We start from the raw sequence: 25,153 nt of genomic DNA on the forward strand, positions 1-25,153 counted from the left end.
AAATCCGTGGCAAAGCCAGACGTACAGCATGACACCTCGCTTTTTCCCTTTTTGTTGCCTGGTGACCAATTCATTGCACATCTACAGCTCAGATTCTGCGTGTGAAAGATCCTGTCACACCAGTGAGATCAGATCTCTCTCTAACGTAGCTGGTTATCTCGCAGCCGTTTCCACAAAACCTGTGCACCTTGCAATCTGTTTGGTGTATTCATCCTCGCAATGCCTATGAAGCAGGGCAGTACAGTTATCCCCATTTTACACATGTGGAACTGAGGCACACAGGGTAAGGGCATGACTTCAGAATGGGCTGGACTGACAGGCAGTGATTGATGCAGTAGCGGGCTGATTTATCATGTCTAACACAGCAGCAATAAATCAACCACCGAACACTCTTCCATTAACTCCAGTACTGCACCAAAATGAGAAGAATAAGCGGAGTTAATGGGAGAGCATCAGTTGTCAACTTACCGCTGTAAAGACACAGCCAAAAGCAGACCTAAGTATGTCAGCTTCAGCTGTGTAATTCATGAAGTTGAAGTTGTGTAACTTAGGTCGATGGTCCACAGTAGCAAAGACCAGGCCTAAGTTACTTGCTCAAAATGAGACAGGAAACCTTGCAAGGGAAGGACTAATTGAACCCATCTCTCCCAAATCCTAGGCAAGTTCCCCTGCCACTGGGCTCTCCATCCCTCCAGCTGTTTCATCTGCACTTGACCAATAGGATATGGTGCCTAACATTCCAAACAGCACCAGCCACCATTATTTTTTTCTTACAGAAAGTCTGCCAGAAAAAAGCATTTCCTTATTTCATCCTAACCCTGCACCTCTCCTCCCCTAATTACCCAGGTCTGAGTTACAGAATATGTAACATCCCTTTTTGGGCCAATAAAAGAGAAGGTGAGATCTCTCATGATGCTTTGAGTCTAGAAGGAGTTTTACCCCTGTGGAAAAGAGAAAATTCCTGTTTTCCAAAAAGAAACAGTATTTGCTATTTATCCTGGGAAAAGACAGGCAAAATATTGAATTTTATAGTCAAGTCTTTATGCTGAGAAAAAGGTGGTGACAGGATTCTAATTAGTTATAAATATCCTCTATTTTTGAGGGGTGAACTCCTAGAAAAAGAGCTCCAAGACAGCAAAACATGAGATCTTTACCCACAAAATGTCTAAGAACACAAAAAACATTCCTGAACATTCTCTTTTACCACATAACTTACTGTACCTTTTCTTCTGAAGAGACAGTGAGCTTGTCACTGGATATTAAACTGCAAACCTGGTCCAGACTAAGGCTAAGAAATTCTTCTCCTAGCATCACCTCGGGAAAGTGCTGCTCTGTTCAAAAAATCAAAGGTGGGAAAGGAAAATTATAATGAAATCCACACTGTCAGTCAACATAAGGACTCTGTTCAGAGAATTTACAATTACAGCCCTCCCCCCGCAAAAGACACACATGATTACACCGGACTCAAAATGATAAGTAGAAAAGAAAGAAAATTCTCAGAGCAGGTTAAAGAAACCTAATATTACTTGAAACAACATTTATGTGGCCAGAGACTCATCCACTAATTGCCATAACTCATAAAATGGCACAAATAAAACAAGGTAGTGTTGCCGCATTCTTTTCTCCAATGGCAATTTAGAAAGAAGAGCCCCTTTTTACAGACCAACAACTGTGATTCTTGTCTGCTCTTGCCAGCTAAGCAGCTTTCAATCTGTTCAAGACTTGGATGAGAGACCTTCCCCCAACACACACAAGGAAAACCACAGGGCAAGGCAGGAAGCGGGCTGGCGAGTCAGTAGGTGAAACGGAGTCAATAAGGCTGCACTGTTAAGGACGGTGGTGCTGCTGGCTTTCAGATCAGCTGTAGAAGCGGGGTTGGTTCTGAGCACTGACAGTTATTAAATGAAAAACCCTGGTGTTGACTTGAATCTTTCAATAACAAAATGGACACCGCCAGCATTGGTGTGAATAACCAGGCAACTGTTAGACATCCACACAGGAAATGAACAGTTATACAGTAACCTAGAACTACAGGCGGCTGGGGTGGGGGTTGGGCGATTAAATACAGTAGACCCCAACTTACACGTAGGCTGTGTTCCTGGGCAACCATGCATAAGTCAAATTTCATGCAAGTTGGGACCTGGCAAGGGAGGGGCTCTGCTGCCTTTGGGTTCCCCAGTCCTGGCTGTGCCTGGTAAGTGAAGGGAAGCCAGAAAACTGACTGGTACTGCTCAGCCAGGCTCCTGGCTTCCCACCACTCGCAGGAGTCAAGAAACTAATGGATGCAGAAGTGCTGGTCAGTTTCCCGGCTCCTACAAGCAGAGGGGAGTTGGAAGCCAGGCTCCTGCCTGGTTCCCGGCTCCCCACCACTCACGATTTTGACTTGCATTGTTGCAAGAAACGTGTAAGTTGAAATCGTGTAAGCTGGGGGTCTCCTGTAGATCATGGATAACCATCATCTTCCCCCTCTGCTCCTAGGCCTTCCGGGACATCCAATCCATCAAATCCCACGCACCTCAACAGCTGTCAGACACACTCCACTCTGACCCCTCCCTGTTCAACTCACTCTCCATCCTGACAAGCACCACTTGCATCCTCTTCTCCTCCTCCAATAAGCCCAAAATCAAAACAACAATAACTCCCACTTGTAGGCTGGTCTCTACCTCCACCACACTTCCTGGCCACTGACCTTCCATGCCCTTGCTTGTGCTCCCACCACTCTCTTCTGCCTACTTAAACTTTTACTGTCCTGAGGCTCCATCACTAAGTATAAATCTAATCTCTCCAACCTCCAAATTCTGACCCCCGACCCCACCAAATACCATCCATCTACTTACTCCAACCTTTCCCCTGAGGCTATGCCTACACTAGACTAAAAGTCGACTGCAGATATGCAATTCTAGCTACGCCAATTATGTAGCTAAAATCGACATACCTGCGCTCAGCTAACTTGTCTGTCTATACAGAGGAAGGGCAACAGGAGAGTTTCTCCCATCCATCTCCCTTACTTTTCCCACCTCGCAAGGAGTACGGGGTCAACTGCAACCCCTCGGGGGTCAATTTCACACATCCCTACTAGAGGTGTGAAATCAAACCCTGGAAGATTGACCTTGAGCAAGTTAATCATCTGGGTTAGTGTAGATGCAGTCCATGGTGGATTGTACTTATTAAGGCTACATCTGTTTCCACCACCCCCATGCTCCAGCATTCTGATTTTGAAAGACTCTCAATAAAAAGCTCCAGGATTTGCGAGTCTCCACTTAAAAATCAGACAGGGAACAATCTCCTTGATTGCAACACAGTTCTGAAAGCACTCTTCTGATCTGACATTGTTTTCCACTACATATTAAAGCTTAACAAAGGGCACAGGTCTATAGAATTAAAGAATTACACGTGTTGTTACAAAAGGCTGAAATACGTTTGCAGATAATATCACTGCTGGGCAAGTATCCCCACTCCTGCAAACTGGCTCTTTCACACTGCCAAGCCCATTATAATAACGTTACACATGAGATCTGGCACTTTGTTATTAGGATTTGCATACACCGCACCACACACAGGTGAAAGTAAGCCAGCAAGCCACAGTACAGTGTACCAGTAAGAGTGGGGCTGGCTGGAGGCAGGGCTCTGGATGCTGCCAGCCAGCCACCGTGCATGGGTAAGGTTCTTGTGCCAATGCAGGGAAGGAGCAGCCCATCCCTGCACTTCTACTGTCCTACACAGGAGCCCAAATCACTGCCCCCCCATGGCCTCAAGCCCCAGTGCTGGACAGTTGGAGTCAAGGCCCCAGTGGCTGTGAACCAGCACCCAAAGCTCCTGGGCAACATGGGCACAGCTCCCCCAGCCTCTAGCCCTGAAGCTTGGTTGGCTGGGAAGCCTGGTCCCCGCTGCCCCCAACAACCCAGTGGCCAGGCAGTGGGGTGGTCACACTCCCAGCCTCAAGTCACGCCAACCCTCCCCCGCACACAGCCCAACCTCCTGCACCCCCACACCCTTGCCCTGACTCCTGTACCCTGCCACATGCCTCAAGCGCCCCCACCTACATGCCTCAACCTCCTGCCCAGGCCCCATACCTGAACTTCCTGCCCTGACTCCTGCATCCTTCCGGACACCCTGAACACCCCACCACAGATACACATCCTAACCCCCTGTCCTGAGCCATCCTCCCTCCCCCCCACTGCTGCATCTACCCACACCCCAATCCCCTGCCCCAAGCTCCCCCACAATCCATCCCACACAAATTTCTTACGGGTCCTGTTGTGTCACAACAGTACAAGGGTGCAAGTAACTCAAATTTCTTACAGGTGCTGTCCGGCTGCAACACCCCTGCCCCGAGCCCTGCCCCCTCCCCAACCCCCACTCCAAAGAGGGCTGTGACAGGACAGCACCTGTAAGAATTTAAGTCACTTTCACCCCAGCACACAAGTGATATTTTAAAGGAGAGAATGAAGCTAGATGAGACGAACACCTCAGTGCAGAAACATCATTTGTACAGCCCTAGTTATCCTTTTGTTGACAGAGGGGGACAGCTAAATCGGTTGCTCAGAAATGTCACTCTTATGTTTACTGGGGTTATGGTCTTCTTAGAGAGGCTTGCAACATGGCAGTGCATACAACACGCTAAACCAGGATCAAACAGAATGTTGAGCAATCGAGTAACTGCTGAAACACGCAATGACTCACGGGGTGCGGAGACGTGTCCAGAGAGCAGGCTCCCCTGCCTGCCAGCCTGTTGGAGCCAGGACATGGCATTAAAACTTCATCTTAGCTTCAACAGGCTCCCGTCTTCCCTTCCTCCTTGCCACAGCACGGGTGGGGAGGCTCCCTACATGCTCATTTCAGCTGCCTCCCAGTGCCAAGAGGCTCCTGCAGGGTTCTCATGTCCCCTCACAGCAGCTCTGCAAAGAGTCACCATGGGAGGAAATAGATGAAATTTTGTGGCACACTTGGACAATTCTCAAGGCACACTGGCTGAAAACCACTGCTCTAGGAAAAACAACAAGCAGCCCTGTGGCACATACAGACTAAATTTTTGGAGCATAAGTTTTCGTGGGCAAAGACCCACTTTGTCAGATGCATGCCCATGAAAGTTCATGCTCCAAAAATCTGGTAGTCTATAAGGTGCCACAGAACTTCACGCTGTTTTTGCAGATACAAACTAACACAGCTACCCCAGTGATAACGCTCCAGGAGACGACTATCCCAAAGGACTATGACCCCAGCTAAGGGAGCAATCTGTCTGGTTGAACTCTGGCATTAATGGGCTCGAGTCCCACTGACACTTAATATCTATATATGCCTAAGGGTGGGTGTACATTACAATCAGCACCCTTTATCAGTTGCCTTCACGTGAACTGTAGTGTCAACCTCTGAGGACCTGTGCCCGGGCTTGCCAACAGGCAGCACTCTTCATTCAGCACGTCTCCATCCTGCGCAACGCATGTGTGCTCTGCTCCGGATGAAGCCAAGACAGTAGGGGGATTGGGCAACAGACATGAAAAGCTTTCAACTAGCAATAATCACACTGCGGATTAACCTCATTGGCTATGATGCTGCCACTATTACATTTCATGCTATTTGTTACAAGCAAATAAAATAAGTTGATTTTATACCTTTAACAGTTTATGCCCTTCCATAAAAAGCAAGCTACCTGACTACACTTTCCCTTGTTTAAAATTAAGCTTTTAAAATGAGACATTTTCAAGTATCTGTGGTCATGGAAATCCTTGGGGGTCTCGCTCCGATTTCTGGCTCGGCTTAACCCTGCTACATAAACAATTCCAAGAATTTTAATGGCATTTTTATTAATGGAGTTTCATTAACATTATATAGGCTATTGTATTAGCAAGGACTCCTGAAAGCCAATAAAGCAACAAAAGCAGGCCTTCTAATGGCCAAACAACCAAATAAATACACACTGAAAGCACTGCCTGTTAGGTTAAAGATTAAACAAGGCCTGGAAGCAAGGATAATGAGGTACTACAAGCAAACCCTTACACAAAAGGCCATTGCTTTCGGAGTACTGTTTTTCCCCAGGGATAATGCAACGAGAGAGGCTGATAGGTTTTGTCTGAATTTGGAAAGAAAATGCATGAGAATTTGGTGGCTACCCCCCCGCTTTTTTTCTTTTTTTTTTTTTTTTAAAAAAACTCATAGAAGAACCTACTCCCTTTATGACTAAAAACCAAATGTTGCAGAGGAGGGGAAGCGTGACAGTGGAACCGAATCAGGGAGGATTTGGCGAATAAGACGCCTTTGCCTACACAATGGACAGCACAGCAGGCAAAAGCTCAAAGGCAAAAGGAAAGTGCAGGGGAGTTAAGAGCATGGAAAATTCTTGCTCAGGCCCACTTGGGGCTCTGCCTCAGGCATCAGCTAACAGGTAGAGGAACAAGTCTCCTGGACAACACAGGCATGCAGAAAAACAAGCAGATGTCCTCCAAGACTAGGCAGATGTGTTCTTATGTCTGGTTTTGGCTAGACAACTGCTCCTAGAATGCACCAACTCGTGCAGGTTAGTAGCTGTTGGATACCAGCTGCCATACAGGAGGAATACACACTGCTTCGGCAACATGATCGACGGTACTGAATAACAAGCTGAAGTGCTGTGAATAAAACAAGGCTGCTAGCTTTCCCAGATCCAAGGCCACCACAACAGTGTTTAGTGTGTACTAGGACCATTTAAGTTGAAGTTATCTGAGGTCTTTTCTAAGGCAATGAGCATTTATTCATGGCTACAGAAAAAAGTAACAGAAGACAGGAACTTGGGTACCACACTTGGGCTCCCCTAACTACCAGATCTTTTCAAGGGGACCAGTGCTCCAGGAATCACCTGTGAGCTCTGCAAAGGAACATCTTTCTCAGTCAAACGTGTCCCTGGATAACTTCTCCTTGAACTATTCTTTCAGCTTCAGGAATTGCTCAGAGAACTGGTTCTAGGTCTTCCCACTGAAGCTGCTGTGATGCAGTTCCTGGAAGGTGGTTTTATCCACAATGCTGCCAACAAAGGCCTGGAGCTTTTTCTGGAATTTCTCAGATTTTTGGGCGAGGGTTGGCTCAGTCGCTTCAGCCTGAGCAGAGACTGTTAGGACAGTCAGAGCCACAAGGATGAGTTGGAACAGAATGAGAGCATGTTTCAGGCTTGGTCTACAGTAGGAAGATAAGTCAATCACATAAACGCAGTTCTAGCCGTAGCAATTGTTGTCACAATCAACTTATCTGCAATTGACTTACCTGGCCGTCCTCACCGACGAAGGTTGATGGTAGAATTTCTCCTGTCAACCTCCCCTAATCTCACAATAGCGAGGAGTACAGGGTTCGACTGCTGACCCAAGAGGTCGACTTCGTGTGTCTCTACCAGGTGCACAGAATCGAACCCCAGATTGACCCTGAGTGGGTCTATCTTCCAGGGGTGCTCTGAATGGTACGGCTATAGCAGTTGGCCTGATTACTAGTAATAGTGACCTTTCCATCCTAGTTCCACCCCTAGATATCTTGGAGATTGAGGACATCGGGCATTATCCACACATTAACTTTGGGCACTATGTGGTATATAGGAACTCACCGAAGTCAGGAAGGCTTTGGGCATGACTGAGCACTCTAAGGTACACTTGTAAACTACAACAGACACTTTGTACACAGACCAATTCCCATTTAAGTAGAATAGACTGAGCATCTTGCATTAGGGTTTGGCTTTTGGCTCTCCAGATACTCACTCCGCCTTCTCTTGTTTCATTCAGAGTAAAAAGAGCAAGTTCTCGGTTGATAACATGACGCCCAATTGGACTAGACAGATTTGGAGTCATGCTGTCAGTAAGAGATGTGTTGCAAGTAGTATCAAGAAGGAATTCTAGATAAATTAACAGTTGCCCATTATGGTCAATGAAAGGTTACTGTCTGTGGATATTTCCTAGTATAAAGCAAGAAAAAATAAACCTGCCACCACCTACAACTTCACATCCTAAGCGTAAACTATATCTACAATGTAGTGAGAGGGAACTAAAGGTTGTGTTCTTATTACATAGCATGTGAGGTGTGGTACAGAGAGGTAGAAAGATCAGATACTGCACATCTAAAATTAGCAGATACGTTTTTCAAGTAGACTATGAATATTAGAGAAAACAAAGGAATTTCCCCCTCATCAGTCATAACAACACAAATCCCCAAAAAATCAGTCACATGAGCCCACTACAATGTGCTTTCAAAGGCTGCATTCACAGACAAGGGAGGGGAGAGAAAGAAACTTGATTAGATGAATGGACATGCTACTCAACCTCTGTTCTAAGGTGTTTTTTCTAGAAGAACCAGCAAGCTGTATTTCTGCTACTGCTCTATGAATACAGAAAGGAGATAATTCACCTGACACCTACCTGGATTTTCCAAAACAAATCAACCTAAAGCCCTTCATTTCACCTCCAAAGCTTTCATTATTCCAAAGGTCTCCATCTTCTGCAGCACCATCTCACATCAGTGCCCCACAGCATCCAAAGAAACCCACTGCATATTCTTTGGTAACACTCAGAAGAAATTGGTCATGAAAGTGCTGGCTCCAGACCCCAATGTTCCCTCTAATCTTTTCCATCCATGGGTGGAATAAATTTTATGTGCACCAAGCACACGCTGATGTGCACCGCCAATAGAAACACACGCTGTGGGCGCTCTGCTAATCAGCCGTGCAGCATTTGAATCACCCTTGAGCAGCCACCCAAGAGCCCAGCCTCCAGGAAACACTGCCCAATACCCTTTATGCTTCAGAACAAACTGGTTGGACTAAGCTAGGATGCTTTGCTCACCTGCATAGGCATTGGCCTGCTGCAGAAGCTCAGGGCAGGCATGCACATCTGCAAAGGCTCGAATTCCAAGGCAATTTGTAGGGTGCAGCTGGGATTGGAGAAAATCACAGCAGTTTTGTCTAACATCCATTAATTGCAATAAGCTGGCAGCTGGCAACAAAACCTGGAAGGGGCGAGAAGCGAAACAAGAGTTAGCACCAGAGGTCCCACCAGTTTGACTGCCGGCATAAACTCACCAGATATTATGACCCTTCAAAACACGGATTAGTCTGTTGAGCTTTTGTTTGGGAAAGGAGGAAGGTGCTAAAGATTTAGCAGCGTTTAAGGGCAGATCCACTCCCCCACGTAGCGACCAGCAAAAGCAGCAACATCCTGGGGCGCAGACATTTAGTGATATTTCCTTCCTCAGGCCTTCTCCAATGAACAAGTCGCCCAGGCAGGCAGATCAGAGACGGCACAATGTGCATGCTGCAGCTGACCCACCTAAAATCCTCCATTTGTGGACAGCCTTCTATAACTTTTCCTCTGGAGAAAGTTTATCATTTGCAGACCGGGAATGGAACTCAAACCCCGTTACACTTAAGATGCCAACTACCCAGAATGTAAGTTTCTCACCCAAAAAACTTCAACCCTTTTTCAGATAAGGTTTTTGGTTTCAGGATTTTTTTGTGGGGTGGGGGGTAGCCTTAATATTCAAACCATTATCCCATCTTTGCACCCACAAAACCACAGATGCCACTGAGATGCTTTAGATGCTGAAATACTCGACTACGTCCACAAAGGAGGGGGTTCAGTATCCAGGTGCTGTAAACCACTCCTACAGAAGTGGGGGCCAGGGTAGAGCCAGGACAAGAGCTCAACCTACAGCATTTAGGATCGCTCATGAGTGAGTTCACGGACATGGAAGTTGGAGATAAAGTTCCTGGACACTGCAGCTGTGACATCCAGGCCTGTTGATGGAGACAATGAGGGCAGCTGCCCCAGAGATTCCAAGGGGCTCAAGGCTCCAAGCTGCTGCCACGAATATTGTAGTAACAGTGATGGCCATAGCCCCAGCCCCTTTAAATTGCCACCAACATGCCACACGCTCCATATAGCTCTGAGGGGTGGGGCGCCATGCTTCAAGGAGGCACAGAAGACTGGGCTGCCTCGGCCCTGCCCCTTCTGGACCCATGGAGCTGGTCCCACACACACACACACTTTGCCCAGGGGCCCATGGCGGATGGTGGCTCCCAGGTCACACCAGCTGTTTCCTTTCTCATGGCTTTTGCCAGTGCACGGCAACCAGTTCTCAAGTCCAAGTCCTCCTTATTTTGTGCAGCTCTGAGACCCTTTTCTTAATAGGAACATCAGGTGCACACGAATGGGGCTTCAAAGAGCATCGTTCACTTCAAAATGATTTCTCACCAGGGGAAACAGAAGCCTGTTCAAAATGTTTAACTTGCTCTACTCAGTGCTGGCGAGAAGCAAAAAATGTGTGTTCCTTCCCCTCCCCCATACATCTCAGCAGAACAGCAGTAAACCAGCAACCTGCCCTTAGGTACTTTCTAAGCCACTGATCCATTCCAAGAAAAAAATCTAACACAATTGGATTACATGTTAATACTACTAAGCAGTAATTTTCACACAGACAGCTACAACCCCAACAGGCAACAATAAAATAAAGAAATCAATTAACCCATGGGGCTGTTTCGGCCAAACACTTGGATCCTAAGAACAGATTAGTTTGTCTGGCTGATTGAGTTAAGATAACACTTCATTCGCCCTTTTAACATCTAGCTATGAACAATTTTCTACCCTCTCATTATTCTATTAGAACTGCATCCTTCGTTCAACACAGAGTGCTCCCCCAGTTTACACAACCATCCCAAGGAGAGAGCTCCTCCCAGGTTTGCTACAAACTGAGTTTACTTAGGTACATCTACACTTATGGAATGACTAATACGCCGGCGGTCTATCTTCCAGAGTTCGATTTAGGGCACTAAGTGGGGACGAGCTAAACCAAACGGTCATGGTGCCACCACTGACCCCAGTACTGCTGGCAGTCACAAGGAGCAAGGGAAGTTGATGGGATAGTTCTCTCAGTGACCTCCCACTGTGTGGGCTTAGGCAAAAATCGATAAGTCAAGCAATTCTCATAGCTAGATTTGCTTATCTAAAATCAATTTCACCTCCTCGTGCAAACATGGCCTCCATCTGTAGCATTGCATCCCAGCTTCCTACATTCTGTCCTCAGCAAGCTGGCTGAGATGGTTAACTTGCATGTTGTGGGATTAAAAACTGCAAAAAAGACTACCCTCTGTACTGCTTTGGGTTGCAACTGCACAACAAAGCCACAGACTTTTTGGAACCTCTCCGATTAGAGTATTGGGCATGTAAGATGTAAAAAGTACTATCCTCTGAGTAGTGGAACAATTCCCCAAGACTCAAGCATTTGGTCTGCTACATCTCTCCATTATAGTCCTCAGAAAACAGGCACCATCTAATGCTTAAAGAGAAAGAGAAAGAGCGAGAAAAATAGTCTATCAACAGATAAGTGGGTTGTCACTCTCTTCTCTGCTGTCTGCCTCTCCATCAACCTTGTTTTCACCAGAAAAAATGAAAACTCAGCTAAGGATATCCGTTAGCACTGTGTATGTTTCCTTTAGAAATAACAGGAGGAAATGCCCTGCCTAATCACATACCCCAGCTGAATCTCAATTCCACTACAATCCATGCAAGCTTATGCCATATATTTCAACTGGATCAGAACCGGCTCTTGGTACTTGAATTACAGGTACTGGATGCAATTTAGAGACAGCATATGCTAGTCTTCCAGATTCTCAACTACATCACCTTCCTGGCTAAAATGTCTGTGTTCCTTTGAAAAATTACTTAAAGCTTGTGACACATTTAGTACTGAAATTCTCTATTTGGATTATTTATATCTGGAATCTGGCACATGGTTATAAGCTGCAATATGACATAATGATTTGCAAGTACCTGAAAGAGTGTTACAAGGAGGAGGGAGAAACATTGCTCTCCTTAGCTTCTGAGGATACAACAAGGAGCAATGGGCTTAAACTGCACCAAGGGCAGTTTAGGTTGGACATTAGGAAAAACTTCCTGTCAGGGTGGTTAAACATTGGGAAAAAAATTGCCTAGGGAGGTTGTAGAATCTCCATCACTGGAGATAATTAAAAGCAGATTAGATACACATCTATCAGGGATGGTCTAAATGGTACTTGGTCCTGATGTGAGGGCATGGGACTGGACTTGATGTATAAAGGTCCCTTCCAGTTCCAGTGTTCTGCGATTCTAGGAATACCTAGATCTCCTCTGCTGCTTTAGCTGGTTCTTCAAGTCTCATTTTGTAGAAGACTATCTGCATGGGATCTATAGTTTTACCAATATTTGGTTAAGATCATTGAGCTGGTTAGGAACAGTTTCTGAAATGCATAAGGTGTGAAGACATGTATAAGGATTACAAAAGCTCAGAGGCAGGATGGTTTAGTGGTTAGGGAATTGATCTTGGCTGTGGAAAACCTGGGTTCATTTTCTGCCACAGATTTCCCATGTGATCTTCGGAACGTCCATTAGGCACAAAGATTCAGTTGTCCCTCTGTAGTTGGAAGATGTAGCACTGCCATGCCACGCAAATGTTTTGAACATAAATACATAAAATATTGGGACTACTCTGATACAACAATAATGAGGGCCAAATAAATGTGATCGAAAAGCCATTCAGGAGATTGAAGTGGCAGAGTTGGGGTGTGGGGAGGTCCGAGTTAGATTTAGTCTAGCACTGTAATCCTCCCCGATAAACCAAACCATGAATATCCTCATTAACAAATGGTACTTTGCACACCAACAGAGGCCTGAAGGTTGCTTTCCAAACCGACTTCCTTAAGTGCGGCTGCTGTTTCCTTGCAGCCTCTTATTGGAAAGCCTTCTAGATCAGCAGTGAGCAACTTTTTTATGTCTGGCCCTACTTTTCATCCCTGCAATTAGCAGCCCCTCCCACCTGTCTGATGTAATCCAAACTGATGGAAATTGTGCTTATGTTCATATGGAAAAGAACGCTTTCAGCACGTGTAAGAAAATAACAATGCAGTATGTAAAAACTATTAATTAGCATATAAATGTGATGACACATACCTGAAAACAGTAACATATTTCAGTATTTTTAATGAGATGGATGAGCCTGAGACCCAGCCACTGATCATGCTGGGCCCCTCCTTATCAAACTTCACGCCCCCTCAGCAGACCTGTCCCCCACTTTGCTCACCCCTGTTCTAGCTCATGAGAGAGACAAGAAGCTGCTGGTCCCTCCGTGGGAAAAGCAGCTACAAATGCTGTACTGTTCGATGAGCTGCTGGGGGTGGCACGTGGGCGTGAGAGGAAGCTACCTTCAGCCCCTTTCATCTGGCTGATTAGTATATGAGAAATGATGTCCAACCAGCAGAGAGAATGAAAAATACCTCCTGCATTTAAATGCTTTCCCCATGTGGTAATACTGCCGCAGCACACATAAAATGCTTCCATAGTCACGTGCATGACACAAACCAGACACGTGGAAACAGCTCTGTGCAAAGAATAAGAGGAGGAACAAATGCCCAGAGAAATGGAGAGAGGCAACTGCAGCTGCTCACTCCCCAAAAATATTCCTTCCCAAATTTCATGTGTGGCTAAACACGCCTGTTGGCAAATAGTGGGTGATCATGCGACAGCTGAACCTATTCCACTGTGGGACTAATATCCACGTTATTTTTGGACGCTATGACTTTCAGTTTCTCTTCCATCTCCCATCAAACCATACTGGCCTCTAATTCTTCCTAACAGACTGGGAGGGACCCCAGTGTGCGTACTCTTAAAATAGAACAGCCCCAGCAGAGGTATATTAAGGAGCACTCTTTGGTGCTCCACAGGAGATGGGTGCAAGACAAGAATATCTCCTGTAGCAAGGAGAGAAGAGATTTTCATGAGGCCTCCTTCACACTGTGCTGGAGGACTCTCAAACTGCCTCATCCATTGCTATCCCATGTGCCCAGCCTGTTACCTTGTACTTAAATGACAGTTTCCTGCACTGCCAGAAAGGTGCTGGATAAAAGAGTGTAACCCCAGAAAGGCTCAAAAAACTTGCAGAGTTTATGGGAAGCTTTCTGTTACACTTCACAGATCACATTTATTTATAACTGTGTTTTAAAAATCAGCAACATCTCCAGCTATTTCCCTTCACGCCTTTGATTGGTAGGCATATTTTTCTTTCTACAATCACCACACACACTTGTTCCTTGTGCAACGAGCGCACAGGAAAGCATTCAAACACAGCATTCTACACCTAATGGGCAAGGGTTTAATTGTGCCGATAAAGCTGGTTCCACATTCCCATGGAACCAGCTGACCCTAATTATCATTATTGACAGAGATTTATTCAATGAGGATGGTAACTTCTTGGCTGCATGCAGATAATTAAAGGGCTCTGTTAAGGATCTCTTCCCAGTCACATGCTGTAGGGCAGCATTTATTAAACAATGTTCTGCAGAACACTGGTGTTCCATGAACAACTTGCAGGTGCGCCACAAGCATTTGGAAAAATAATTCCAAGCTTTACAATAAGACTATTTTCTGTTATTAAAAACAGATAAAAAGTTACTTCTTCATTACTATACCTGATTAAATTACTTCATTTTGTTTTTGCTGGATATGTTGCGTTTTGTTTTGGTCTGACAACAATTATTTTAAAGAAAATTGTAATAAATGTTCCACATTTAGTGTTCTGTGGTCTCAAGACGATTAACACACACAGCTGTTGGGGATCCTGTGTTAACATTCCACAACCATACGGAAAGGAAGGTTTTTGAGTGATATCCCTACATCTTTTGGAGTCACCTCATCCCTGGGCACTGGTTTAATCTAACCAAGGAGCTCACAAACCACACTTGAAGAGCGACATTTATTTGAGTGGGCAAGCCCCATAATGCTCCAGGAATAAGGTATTCTCAGAACAGTTTCCATGGGTAGGATAATCCCAGCCCCTTTGCAGGTACACAAGCGGGTCACTGCTCTGGGGGAGAGAATGCGGTTTTGTTTAAACAGGAACTCAGTCAAATCCCTTCTACAGTCTCCCACCTCTCTGCAGCTCCTGCACCCAGGCCTGAGGCACCTCTCGCAGGCCGAGGGGGACAGTTTTTGTGGGAGCCCTGAGCTGATGGCACCTCCCTAGTCTGGCCCCTGCGAGGCTGACCGAGCTGCATCTCCTTGCAAGTATCTGTACTAGCACAGGTGCTGGAACTAGGGATTCTGGGGGTGTTGCCATACTCCTGCGGTTGCGGTAGTAACAACCCAGAAGTGTGGTTTCTGCCTTCAGCACCCTCACTACAAAATTATCCCAGCACCACAGTGCACTAAAGCCAGCTCAGTAAAGCAGAGCTCCTCTCCAGGCCCATCTGGGGTCCTTTATGCTCATGTGAGCTCTCATCAGGCTCGCAGCATCCCCAGGCTCTTCAGAAATTGGTGGCACTTGAATTCTCCAGTTCGACTTCATCTCCTTTCGGGAGAAGCGGCTTTGAGCTTTTGTCAGTGGCTGCCCTTTGTTCCCTGTGACTCTTTAGTGAGCCGGCAGCTTTGAGGCGAGCAATGAAAAGAAACTGGAGACAATCATTCCAGCTACAATTTGGAGTCTTCTCTTCACTGGGAAATCTATGTAATTGGCAAGATAAGAGCCTGCTGGAGAAGCCAGATTTCCGGGGTTCTACCACACCCAGCAGCTACAATTCTCTCAGCCTCAGGCTCTGCTCAGAAACACACATTACCCTTTCAGTGAAGCCAAAAGGGGCTGCACGCAAGCATCCATGGACGGACCTGGGCCCACAGTAGCTGCATGTTCCCACAAATCCCTTGGGGCCAGTTCGTCTCCTCATGGAGGGAGGGGGAAAAAAAATCACATGCAACAGCAAGAAGCAGCAGGGAGGAAACTGCAGGTGAGGATTTCCTCAGAACACTGCATGACAAGAGGGGAATTCCGCCCCCCCAAACTGGAACAAGGGTTCCACACCAAACCAGGTATACGGAGAGGATGTACCAGAGGTGAAATGCCATCCAACACAGAAGTCCTGTCCACCACCTCAGGGCTGCTGGTTCCACGCAGATATGCTCCAAGACAGCCTGCTGCCTGTGACCGCCCCAAAACAGCTCTCTGAAGGTGGATTCCACAAAGAGGCACAAAGAGTTTAACACCTGCCAGGGTACCACACACCTAACTACTTCCAGTAGACACAGAGAGGTAGCCATGTTAGTCTGTATCTTCACAAAAGAAAAACAAAACAAAAGTAGTCATGTAGTACCTTAAAAATTAATAATAATATTAGGCAACGAGTCTTCATGGGAAAGACCCACTTCGTCAGATCTGGAGAGTAGCTCATAACAGAGTTACCAGTTAAGCTCCAGCTCTGAAGAAGTGGGTCTTTCCCATGAAAACTCATCACCTAATAAATGTTATTGGTAGTCTTTCAGGTGCTACAGGACTGCTTTTTTTTTTTTTGTTTTATTCCCCATAGAGTTTGAAAAATTAAAGATGCAGAAGTCCCCATCTTCCCCCTAATACCACAGGCCACCACCAGGTTCAGAGACAAACTGCATTCCCTGTGGGGATCGGAATCCCCTGGACAAGAAGAAATTCACGACCCTTTTACTAATTACTATGCAGAAGACAAAAAACCCCGAACCAACACTAGGGATGTATAGCCCTTTCAAAGTGAGTCTTTCGTATGATGGTAATCCCATGCAATTAAATGAAGAACAGGTATAAAAAGATGTGGAAAATGGAACTTTACCCTATGAATGATCTATTACTGCAGCTCTGCGCATCACTGAAGAGCATCTGGACAACTAATGGCTATACTTCCTGTACTTTAAGCCCATAATACCAAATAGGCAGTTAAAATCTACTGCTACCTATTTCATTAAGCGATGCACATTGCTCAAACTCTGGGCATAACTGGAATATTTCCTCCCGCAATGCTACATTCAGTGACTCTTTTCTAGTCTCAGTTGCTCTCTCATTTCACTTTTCTTCACTGACAAAATCCTATGTTTTCATTTATTTATCTGATTCAATAGCTTGGTTGCACCTGCTCAGTGCATGTCATTTTGCTATTTATGTCTTGTAACTGTTTAACCTTGCAAGGCTGAAATCTAAGTCTAAGGCGCGGGAAGTCCTCATCAGAGACATGCTGTTCGCAGACGATGCTGCTGTAGTGTCTCACACAGAAGACCAGCTTCAAAAACTGCTGGATCACTTCTCCAAAGCATGCAAGGACTTTGGGCTTACCATCAGCCTAAAGACAACGAACGTACTCGGTCAGGATGTTGTTGAAACCCCATCAATCAGCACTGACAACTATACATTAGAGGTCGTCCACGAGTTCGTTTACCTCGGGTCCACCATCACTGACACCCTGTCGTTGGACACTGAGCTAAATAGGAGGATCGGAAAAGCGCCCACAACTCTGTCCAGACTCAGCAAGAGAGTGTGGAATAACAACAAGCTGTACACTCATACCAAAATGCAAGTCTACAGAGCCTGCATCCTCAGCACCCTTCTTTATGGCAGCGAGACTTGGACCCTGTATGCCCGCCAGGAAAAGAGGCTGAACGTCTTCCACTTGCGCTGCCTCAGGCACATCCTTGGAAATCATGGAAGGACAGAGTGACCAACACTGCCGTCCTCGAGCAAGCTGGAATCCCAACCATGCACACCCTCCTCAGGCAGCGTTGACTCCGCTGGCTTGGCCACGTCCACAGGATGAACGATGGAAGGATTCCAAAAGACATCCTGTATGGTGAGCTAGCCTCTGGCAAAAGACCTCCCGGACGCCCCCAGTTGTGTTACAAAGATGTCTGCAAGAGAGATCTCAGAGAGGTAGATGTCGAGCTGGACAACTGGGAAGAACTAGCAGACGACCGCAGCAGATGGAGGCAGGGGTTACACAAGGGCCTTCAGAAGGGCGAGTTGAAGATCAGACAGCTAGCAGAGGAGAAACGAGCGCACAGAAAGCACAATAAGGACTTGCCAGACACCCACTACATCTGCAAGAGATGCAGCAAGGACTGTCAGTCTCGTGTGGGTCTTTATAGTCACAATAGACACTGTAAATGAAGTCCTCAATTGAAACTTTAAAGGGCACGATCCATAGTCTATGCAGACTGAAGGATGCCTACTAACTTGTGCAATGAAAACATTTGGCACCACTTCGTGTCAACTACACCAAGAAATTACTTCTTCCTCCCTTTGAGGAAATCTGAAGAAAAAATCAGTCACATTCAAAATCCTTTTTGAGATCCACTGCTGGCCAACCAGAAGGAGAAAACCTGTGATATGAGAATACTGGCATTCCCAGCATACCCAGTGAGTGAAAAAAAATTTAAGCCTGCAGTACTCCAGAGAGCATGGGAGTGAACTCTGCAAGCAAACAAGTCAAGGTAATACTATATTAGAAAATCATTTGCTTTGAACTACCACTTGCTGTGAACTACTGTGTTCGTCTATATCTGCAAGAGCAGTAAGTAGTCCTGGGGCACCTCACAGACTAACAGATTTTTCAGAGCATAAGCTTTCGTGGGCAAAGACTCACTTCATCAGATGCATTGGAACAGAGATTCCAGAGGTAGGTCTAGTTATACAGAATCATGAGAAGAAAGGAGTACCAGTCAAGAGGAAGGCCCGATTTGACAAGGTCAGTTCAGTCAGGCCTCTCTCTTGATTGGTACTCCCTTCCTTGCATGAGACTATAGACCGAGACCTGCCTCTGTAATTTCCACTATGTGCATCTGACAAAGAGGGGCTTTGCCCATGAAAGCTTATGCTCCAAAAAATTTGTTATAAGGTGCCACAGGACTTCTCATCTGCTTTCAGTGGCATGGCTGTGGCCAGGGAACATTGGGACAGTCATGTATGGGTTGGGAGTCAGTACAAAAATTCCTCACCTGGTTATAGCGGATACACCAGAGACATTAACAGTCTCACTCTATCAATAATGCTACTTGACTGTCTTTAGAAATCTATGTGAAGACAAAGAAAGAAAGAACAATCTGACAAGGAACGATCTTTTTATAGCCATGGTAGGCAACTCCACAACAGTATTCCATAGAATGGTTAACACCACCATGTAAAGGAAATCACTCTCTGCATTGCTATGAGTGTTTAAGACTAATTGCTATCCTACTGGTTTCAATATAAATTCGATGACATTTGCACAACAATATCCCTCAACCTGCATAATGAAACTGACTAAATTATAATCTGTCATGAATTACCTTAATTCTGGGTTTTCACAGGGGGCAGGGTGATGATTAAACAAGTCGTGCGGAGGTGACGCTGTTTGGGAGATTTGTTTTATTTAGCTCAAGCAAATGTCTTTATTCCTTTTCGACTTGTCTAGTCCCCTGTACACATGCGCTTGAACTAGTCTGACTGCATATATTTGAAAGAGGGGAGACTTCTAGGAACTACTTGTTCCAACAGTTTTAGAGAGAAGGCACTGGTTGGATTCTCCTGTTAAGACATTAGCCTTTGCTCAGTTCCTGTGTGTCTGTCTGTGGATAAAAGAGACATACCACAAGACAGGCAGGTTCAGTTTATAAGTATCAAGTCTAATTTTGTCAACTGGTAAGCCATATATCTTCCCATGAGATGCAAGCTCCTAGAAATTCAAGAAACTGAACATGGCCCAATATACTTTATTTGGGAGCTATCCAAGGGTCGGTCTTAAACACACACACAGAGTATATGTCAAACACTATTTTCTCCATTTTACAATTGTGGAACTACAGCACAGTGATTAAGTGATTTGCCCAAGAACACGCAACAAGTCTCTAGCAGAACATTGGGAGACCAGGATTCGAAGTCCAAAGGAATTGGATTAAGCTAGCCAGCATCTCAATTGCATCAAGAATCTTATCACCTGAAACCTGCCATATAAATGGCTTTTTGCTTCTCCCTCTGGTCCTGCATTTCCAAATAAAGGCAATTTAATCATACTCTGTAGTACTTCCTAGCATTCTCTCGTGCCCATTTTTCATTCCATAGTGTGGAGATTCAATATGGATGCCTTGTCCAGTTTCAAAATTATTCATAAAAGGAAGATCACTGAAACTAAGACATTGTCCACACTACAGCTTATGTTGGCATAACTTACATTGCTAAAGCATTTGAATAAGCCACCCCTTTGAATGCCATAAAATATACTGATGTCAGCACCAGGACAGACAGCACTGTGTTAGTGGGAAAGCTGGAGGAGTGGGGGTGAGAGTAGTTAACTCAACAGGGGAGCACTCCCCAATTGGCTAAGAGGGCCAAAATTAAACAGCTTACAGCAGTGCACAAGTCAACCGTTTTCAAACAGAAGCAACAGCAACTTGAAACCTCTCAGAGATTCCAACACTCCTTTTGAAAGTCTATGACGCACCAGTTCCCAGCTGCTGTTTGGCCATAAATACAAATGTAAGCACTGGACACCTTCACTATCTTCCATACAGACACAGGACAAGAACAGAAATACCCCCGCCAGAGTATCATGCTTGATCTACAGACTATACTAGTCTACTACACCCTTTCAATGACTCATCACCTGCTGCCTAATATTTAAGTTGGACATTAAGAAAATCTAACTTTCAGGGTGGCTAAGCAAAGGAATAAACTATCTAGGGAGGCTTGTGGACTCTCCAGTACTGGAAATATTTAAGAGAAGGTGAGATAAACATCTGCCAGCGATAATTTAGATGGTTCTTGGTTCTGCCATGGCTGGACTTGACCTCTCATAGTCCGTTCTAGTATTCTATGATTTTTTGCTTTGCTTGTACTTTTCATGGTCATCTACCTATTCACCATGTCATATGATCACCTCTCCTCTCTCTCATCTCTTTCCATACACCTCACAAAACTAGGACATTATAACAAACTAGAATCTTATTTCTAGCTCGTTGTTTGTACTGGAAGGTTCCAAATGAAAACTCCATCTTCCACCCTTTTCCTCTAACCAGTACTCTTTATTATTAGTGTGGAACCAATGAAGCTGAAGGCAGACACTAAAAAGATGGGATATACCTGGTCAGAACTAGAAAAAAATTGTCCAGGACAAAGGACACTGGCAAATGGTTGTCAGTGGACTATGCTCCAAGACTTAGGAGTCGAAGAGGCTTACTACTACTACCACCACAAGCGCTTTACAGACTGGCATAAAGGGACTCAAATCTGCTCCACCTCCCCACTCAACCAGATTTGTACGGGCACAGTGCCTTTCAAGAAGTGATTGATTTATACCAGTGTGAAATTAGAATCAGACATTCCCACAAAGAGCATCAAGTCTAGACACAAAGGAAGGAGGAACAGGAAGTGCCTATATAAGCTTTAATTTTAACTGTAAATTTGCCTTCTACTCAAATCTTCATACACACACACGATTACCACTGCAGGAATTGCCTACTTGAAATTTAAGAACCAGCATCCTGCTAACTGCTTGTTTTAGTGCATCTTGACCTTCAAAAGAGCAGCAGCAAGACAGCATGGCATCTCAGAAGGCAAACGTGTAGTCTTATTACATGCAACGATGTGGCTGGTACCTGTGTCGATTCCAGGAAACTAGAGAGTTAAAATGGGTGAGGTAACGTCTTTTACTGGACCAACCATCTTTTGATCTTACATGCTTGTCTCTCACCAGCAGACGTTAGTCCAGTAAGTGATATTACCTCTCCAGTGTTGTACAGCTAGCCTTATAATAGGAACAGGAAATGAAGACTAAATGTAATATGACTTACTATGCAACAAAAGCAGCAACTACCTCAAGACCATACAGAAAAGAAAAAAAAAATGGAACAGTGCCCTTGGTTTGGTGTAGCTTCCAGGCATCAATTACACTGAAGGTTCCTCAGTCTGCAATTTAAGCCACGAGGGTTATTCCCTTCAGTTTCCAGGAGTGATTGAGTCCAGCTTACCTGCACATTCTCTTCTGTGACCTCTATTTCAGCTGTGTAGATGTAATCAATCAGCTTGCTCAGTGTCTGCCCATCAACATCCTTTATTTCAATCTTCTTTGCTTTACTTTCAGTCATGTCACCTGAAATTCAGTTGAAATGGACAGTCACCGTTTGCTTGCTTGCTTTTCTTTTTCCCGGCACCTCAATTCCCCATGTTCCCAGTGGAAGCTCTACAACCCACCATCTAATTAAAATGAACATACTGAAATCCTTGAATACTGTCACCTTCCCGGCTGGTCCGGAATGAGTGGCAGCAGTCTGTTAGCCACAAACATACATAAGAAAGGGTCACCACGTGAGGCAACTAGAGAGAGAGAAAAAGAGAGACACGCTCCCCTTTGCTCAAGGTTTGCGTGAATTGTTTTGTGGACCAGTAATTGACGTAGGGGAAAGATACCCCAAGAACAGCATGCCTGGAATGGAGTGAACTTCTGACAACCTCTTTTCTAGAGGCTTCCCAGACAGTTCCACAAACTGACGAGATCGGCCTGGCTCAGAACAATCTCCACATGAGCTGGGGGCACAGCTGAAGACAAATCTCCTGACAGTCACCCAAACTCAAATGTCTATGACATGACCAAGAACATTATTAACTGCTCTCACACAGGACTAAGCACTGAAGGGGACAAATCACTTATCGCTTGACAGGCTGTAAAAACCAGTTATGGGTGAATCTGAGGAGGACCTCTTCCCCTAAACCGGGAAAAATATGAGCATCCCTGAGGACTGTGGCAATCATCCCTTCCTAGGCTAGCAATTTTTTAAAAAGACAACAGCAAGAGACTCCATTGGAAGTAAACCAAACCAGTGTCTGCTCAACAGCCTACGAATGCATATCAAGGGGTAGCTGTTTTTGACCCTGATTAGAAAGAGTTGTGCACACACGTTAATTAGGAGTAGTTTCAGTAACAAAAGTAGCGTGGATGCTGCAAGAAAGGACCCTCAGACTACTTACAATCATCAGTTACAGAAGGTGATGTGATATACCTCCAGGTTTTACAATCAGCATCTTCAGAAGCCTGAGGCTACATCTACATTACGAAATAAAGTCGACTTTATCGAAGTTGACTTTTTAACCAGTAGATTTTATATGAAGTCAAAGATGAGCATCCACAAACGTCCAGAAAGTCGACAGTGTGTCTCCATTGCTTTAGCTAGGTTCAACTACGTCAGCAGTGCCTGCAGCTGTGTTGCATTTTGGGCTTTTGTGCTAGTATGTTATGAGAAAAAATGTGCCACAAGTGCTTATGGGTGTCTGATTTTATCCCAGAGTGCAATGCTCCTGCCGTTGGAAAACGGCCCAACAAATTTCACACCATTCTCCCACAGCCTGCCCCTGGCTGCAAGGTGCTGGCATGCATACTGAGCAGCTTAGAGCCGTTGCACAATGTGTTATGACCACTTCCCAAAGTGTCATGCAGTATTTTATTAAACAAAGCCAGTGGGAGTATGTGACTGATGCGAATGATGATATTGAAGAACTGGAGAACAGGAATGCAGAGCTGTTGGCTGCCCTGGATGCATTGCTTGCATTAGAGCGCCAGTTCTGGCAACATGAAAAAAGCACACACTGGTGGGACTGCATCGTTTTGGAGGTCTGGGATAACCAGCAGTGGTTGCAGAACTTCTGCACATGCAAGGCCACTTTCATGGAACCATGTGATTTGCCGATCCCCCACCCGCCCCGAAGTTCAGCGATACCAGAATGAGACCTGTTTTGACAGTTCACAAGCAAGTGGGAATTGTTCCATGGAGGTGTGCAACGCCCAAAAGCAATGGGTCAGTGGGAAATCAATTTGGGGTGGGCAGATCTACAGTGAGGGCTGCAGTGATTCAGGTAATGAAGGTGATCTGTGCTCATCTCATGCAGAAGACCACGTGCTGGAAAATGTTAAGAACATAGTGGATCGTGTTGCTGCCATGGGGTTTCCTAACTCCAGTGGAGCAACAGATGGAACACACATCCCCATCCTGGCCCCAGAGTACATAAACCACAAAGGGTATTTCTCCATGGTGTTGTAGGCATTGGTGGATCTCAAAGGCTGTTTCACTGTTATCTACATGGGATGGCTGGGAAAGGTGCACAATGTGTGCATCTTTAGACATTCACGTCTGTACAGAAAGCTCCAGGATGGGACTTTCTTCCCAGACCAGAAAAATCAAGACTGACAATATGGAAATGCCCATAGCGATCCTGGGTGACCCTGCTTACCCTCTGCTCCATAGGCTCATAAAGCCATACAGAGACACCCTGGACTGCAGCAAAGAGCTCTTCAGCTCCAGGCTGAGCAAGTGCAGAATGGCGGAGGAATGGGCTTTTGGCCGTTTAAAAGACAGCTTCAGGTGACTGACTCATTTGGACCTTTGCCAAGCCAACACTCCCCCACCCCTCCACCAAGGTGGCGGTGTGCTGTATTCTCCATAATATTCGTGAATCAAAAAGGAAAAATCTCATACCAGCCTGGGCTGCAGAGGCAGATGCCCTGAGCAGTGCTTATGCAATGCATGTGCAGAAGCAACAGCAATCAGGGAAGCTTTGAACAATAGCTTTATGAATGAGCAGACAGCCAGATGAATCTGCTAAACATAACAACTGTGACACCTCCCCCACCCTTCACAATGATGGGTGTTTGATCTTCATGAAAGCACCTCCAACTGCACCCCATCCCATGTGAACCAATAAACACTACTGTGGTTTTCACAAAACCTTTTTATTTGGGCAGGTTTGAGGTTTAAGGAGTAGGAAATAGAAGGGAATCCTAGCATCATGTGTGGTGGAATGTGACACTTTTGTAGCGTGGAAAGATTCTGAGGGTGGACTGCAAAACTATCTTTGCCCTCCAACCTCGCACTCGGGGCCCTTGACACGGGGGGGGGGGGGGTGCGGGGAAGTGGTAGTGGGCAATATTGAGGGGAGGCAGGGCAAAAGGGTGAACACAACTGCAAGTCCTGTGGTGGGTATCCTCTGCAGTTCCAGCATAAACTGCACAACATCGGTTTGCCCCTTGACAGTCGTCAGTAGCTCTACTAAGTCCTGGTTCTTCCTGCACTGGCGTATGCTTTGTCACCATGGTGGGTTCCGCTTTGTCAGCAGTGCCTTTAGGTTGCTTGCTGTCTACCTTTTCAAGTGCTGCGTGATGAGGCCCTGTTTAGATCTGCGGCACATCACAGCAACCTTGTCTCCCTTGCTTATACTGCCTGTTGAAGATAATCAAGGTCAAAATTTATATAAATTTTTTTAAAAGTGACAATGCGCTGACCCATACAACGAATGGGTCTCCGACAACCACTGCAACTTTTGTTTTTTAAGGCCACTTTTGGCTTCTTAAGGATGACAATGATTCAAC

At 45.5% G+C, this 25,153-nt stretch overlaps 1 protein-coding gene across 4 annotated transcripts in view; it reads right to left on the reverse strand.

Annotated features, from left to right (window-relative positions):
* KLHL3 (kelch like family member 3) overlaps positions 1–25,153 on the reverse strand; it is a 207,913-nt gene that overhangs the window by 68,501 nt on the left and 114,259 nt on the right. For all 4 annotated transcript variants that reach the window (XR_012647666.1, XM_075010019.1, XM_075010018.1 and 1 more), the window contains 3 exons: positions 21,765–21,886; positions 8,793–8,955; positions 1,222–1,331 (listed from right to left, as the gene is read on the reverse strand). Coding sequence is in view for 3 of the 4 variants with exons in the window: in XM_075010019.1 (XP_074866120.1) it covers positions 1,222–1,331; positions 8,793–8,955; positions 21,765–21,886 (395 nt within the window). In the remaining variant the exon portion in view is untranslated. The remainder of the gene's footprint in view (positions 1–1,221; positions 1,332–8,792; positions 8,956–21,764; positions 21,887–25,153) is intronic.

The sequence above is a fragment of the Carettochelys insculpta genome, chromosome 15 (genome assembly GCF_033958435.1).
Source record: "Carettochelys insculpta isolate YL-2023 chromosome 15, ASM3395843v1, whole genome shotgun sequence".
NCBI classification, from domain to species: Eukaryota; Metazoa; Chordata; order Testudines; family Carettochelyidae; genus Carettochelys; species Carettochelys insculpta.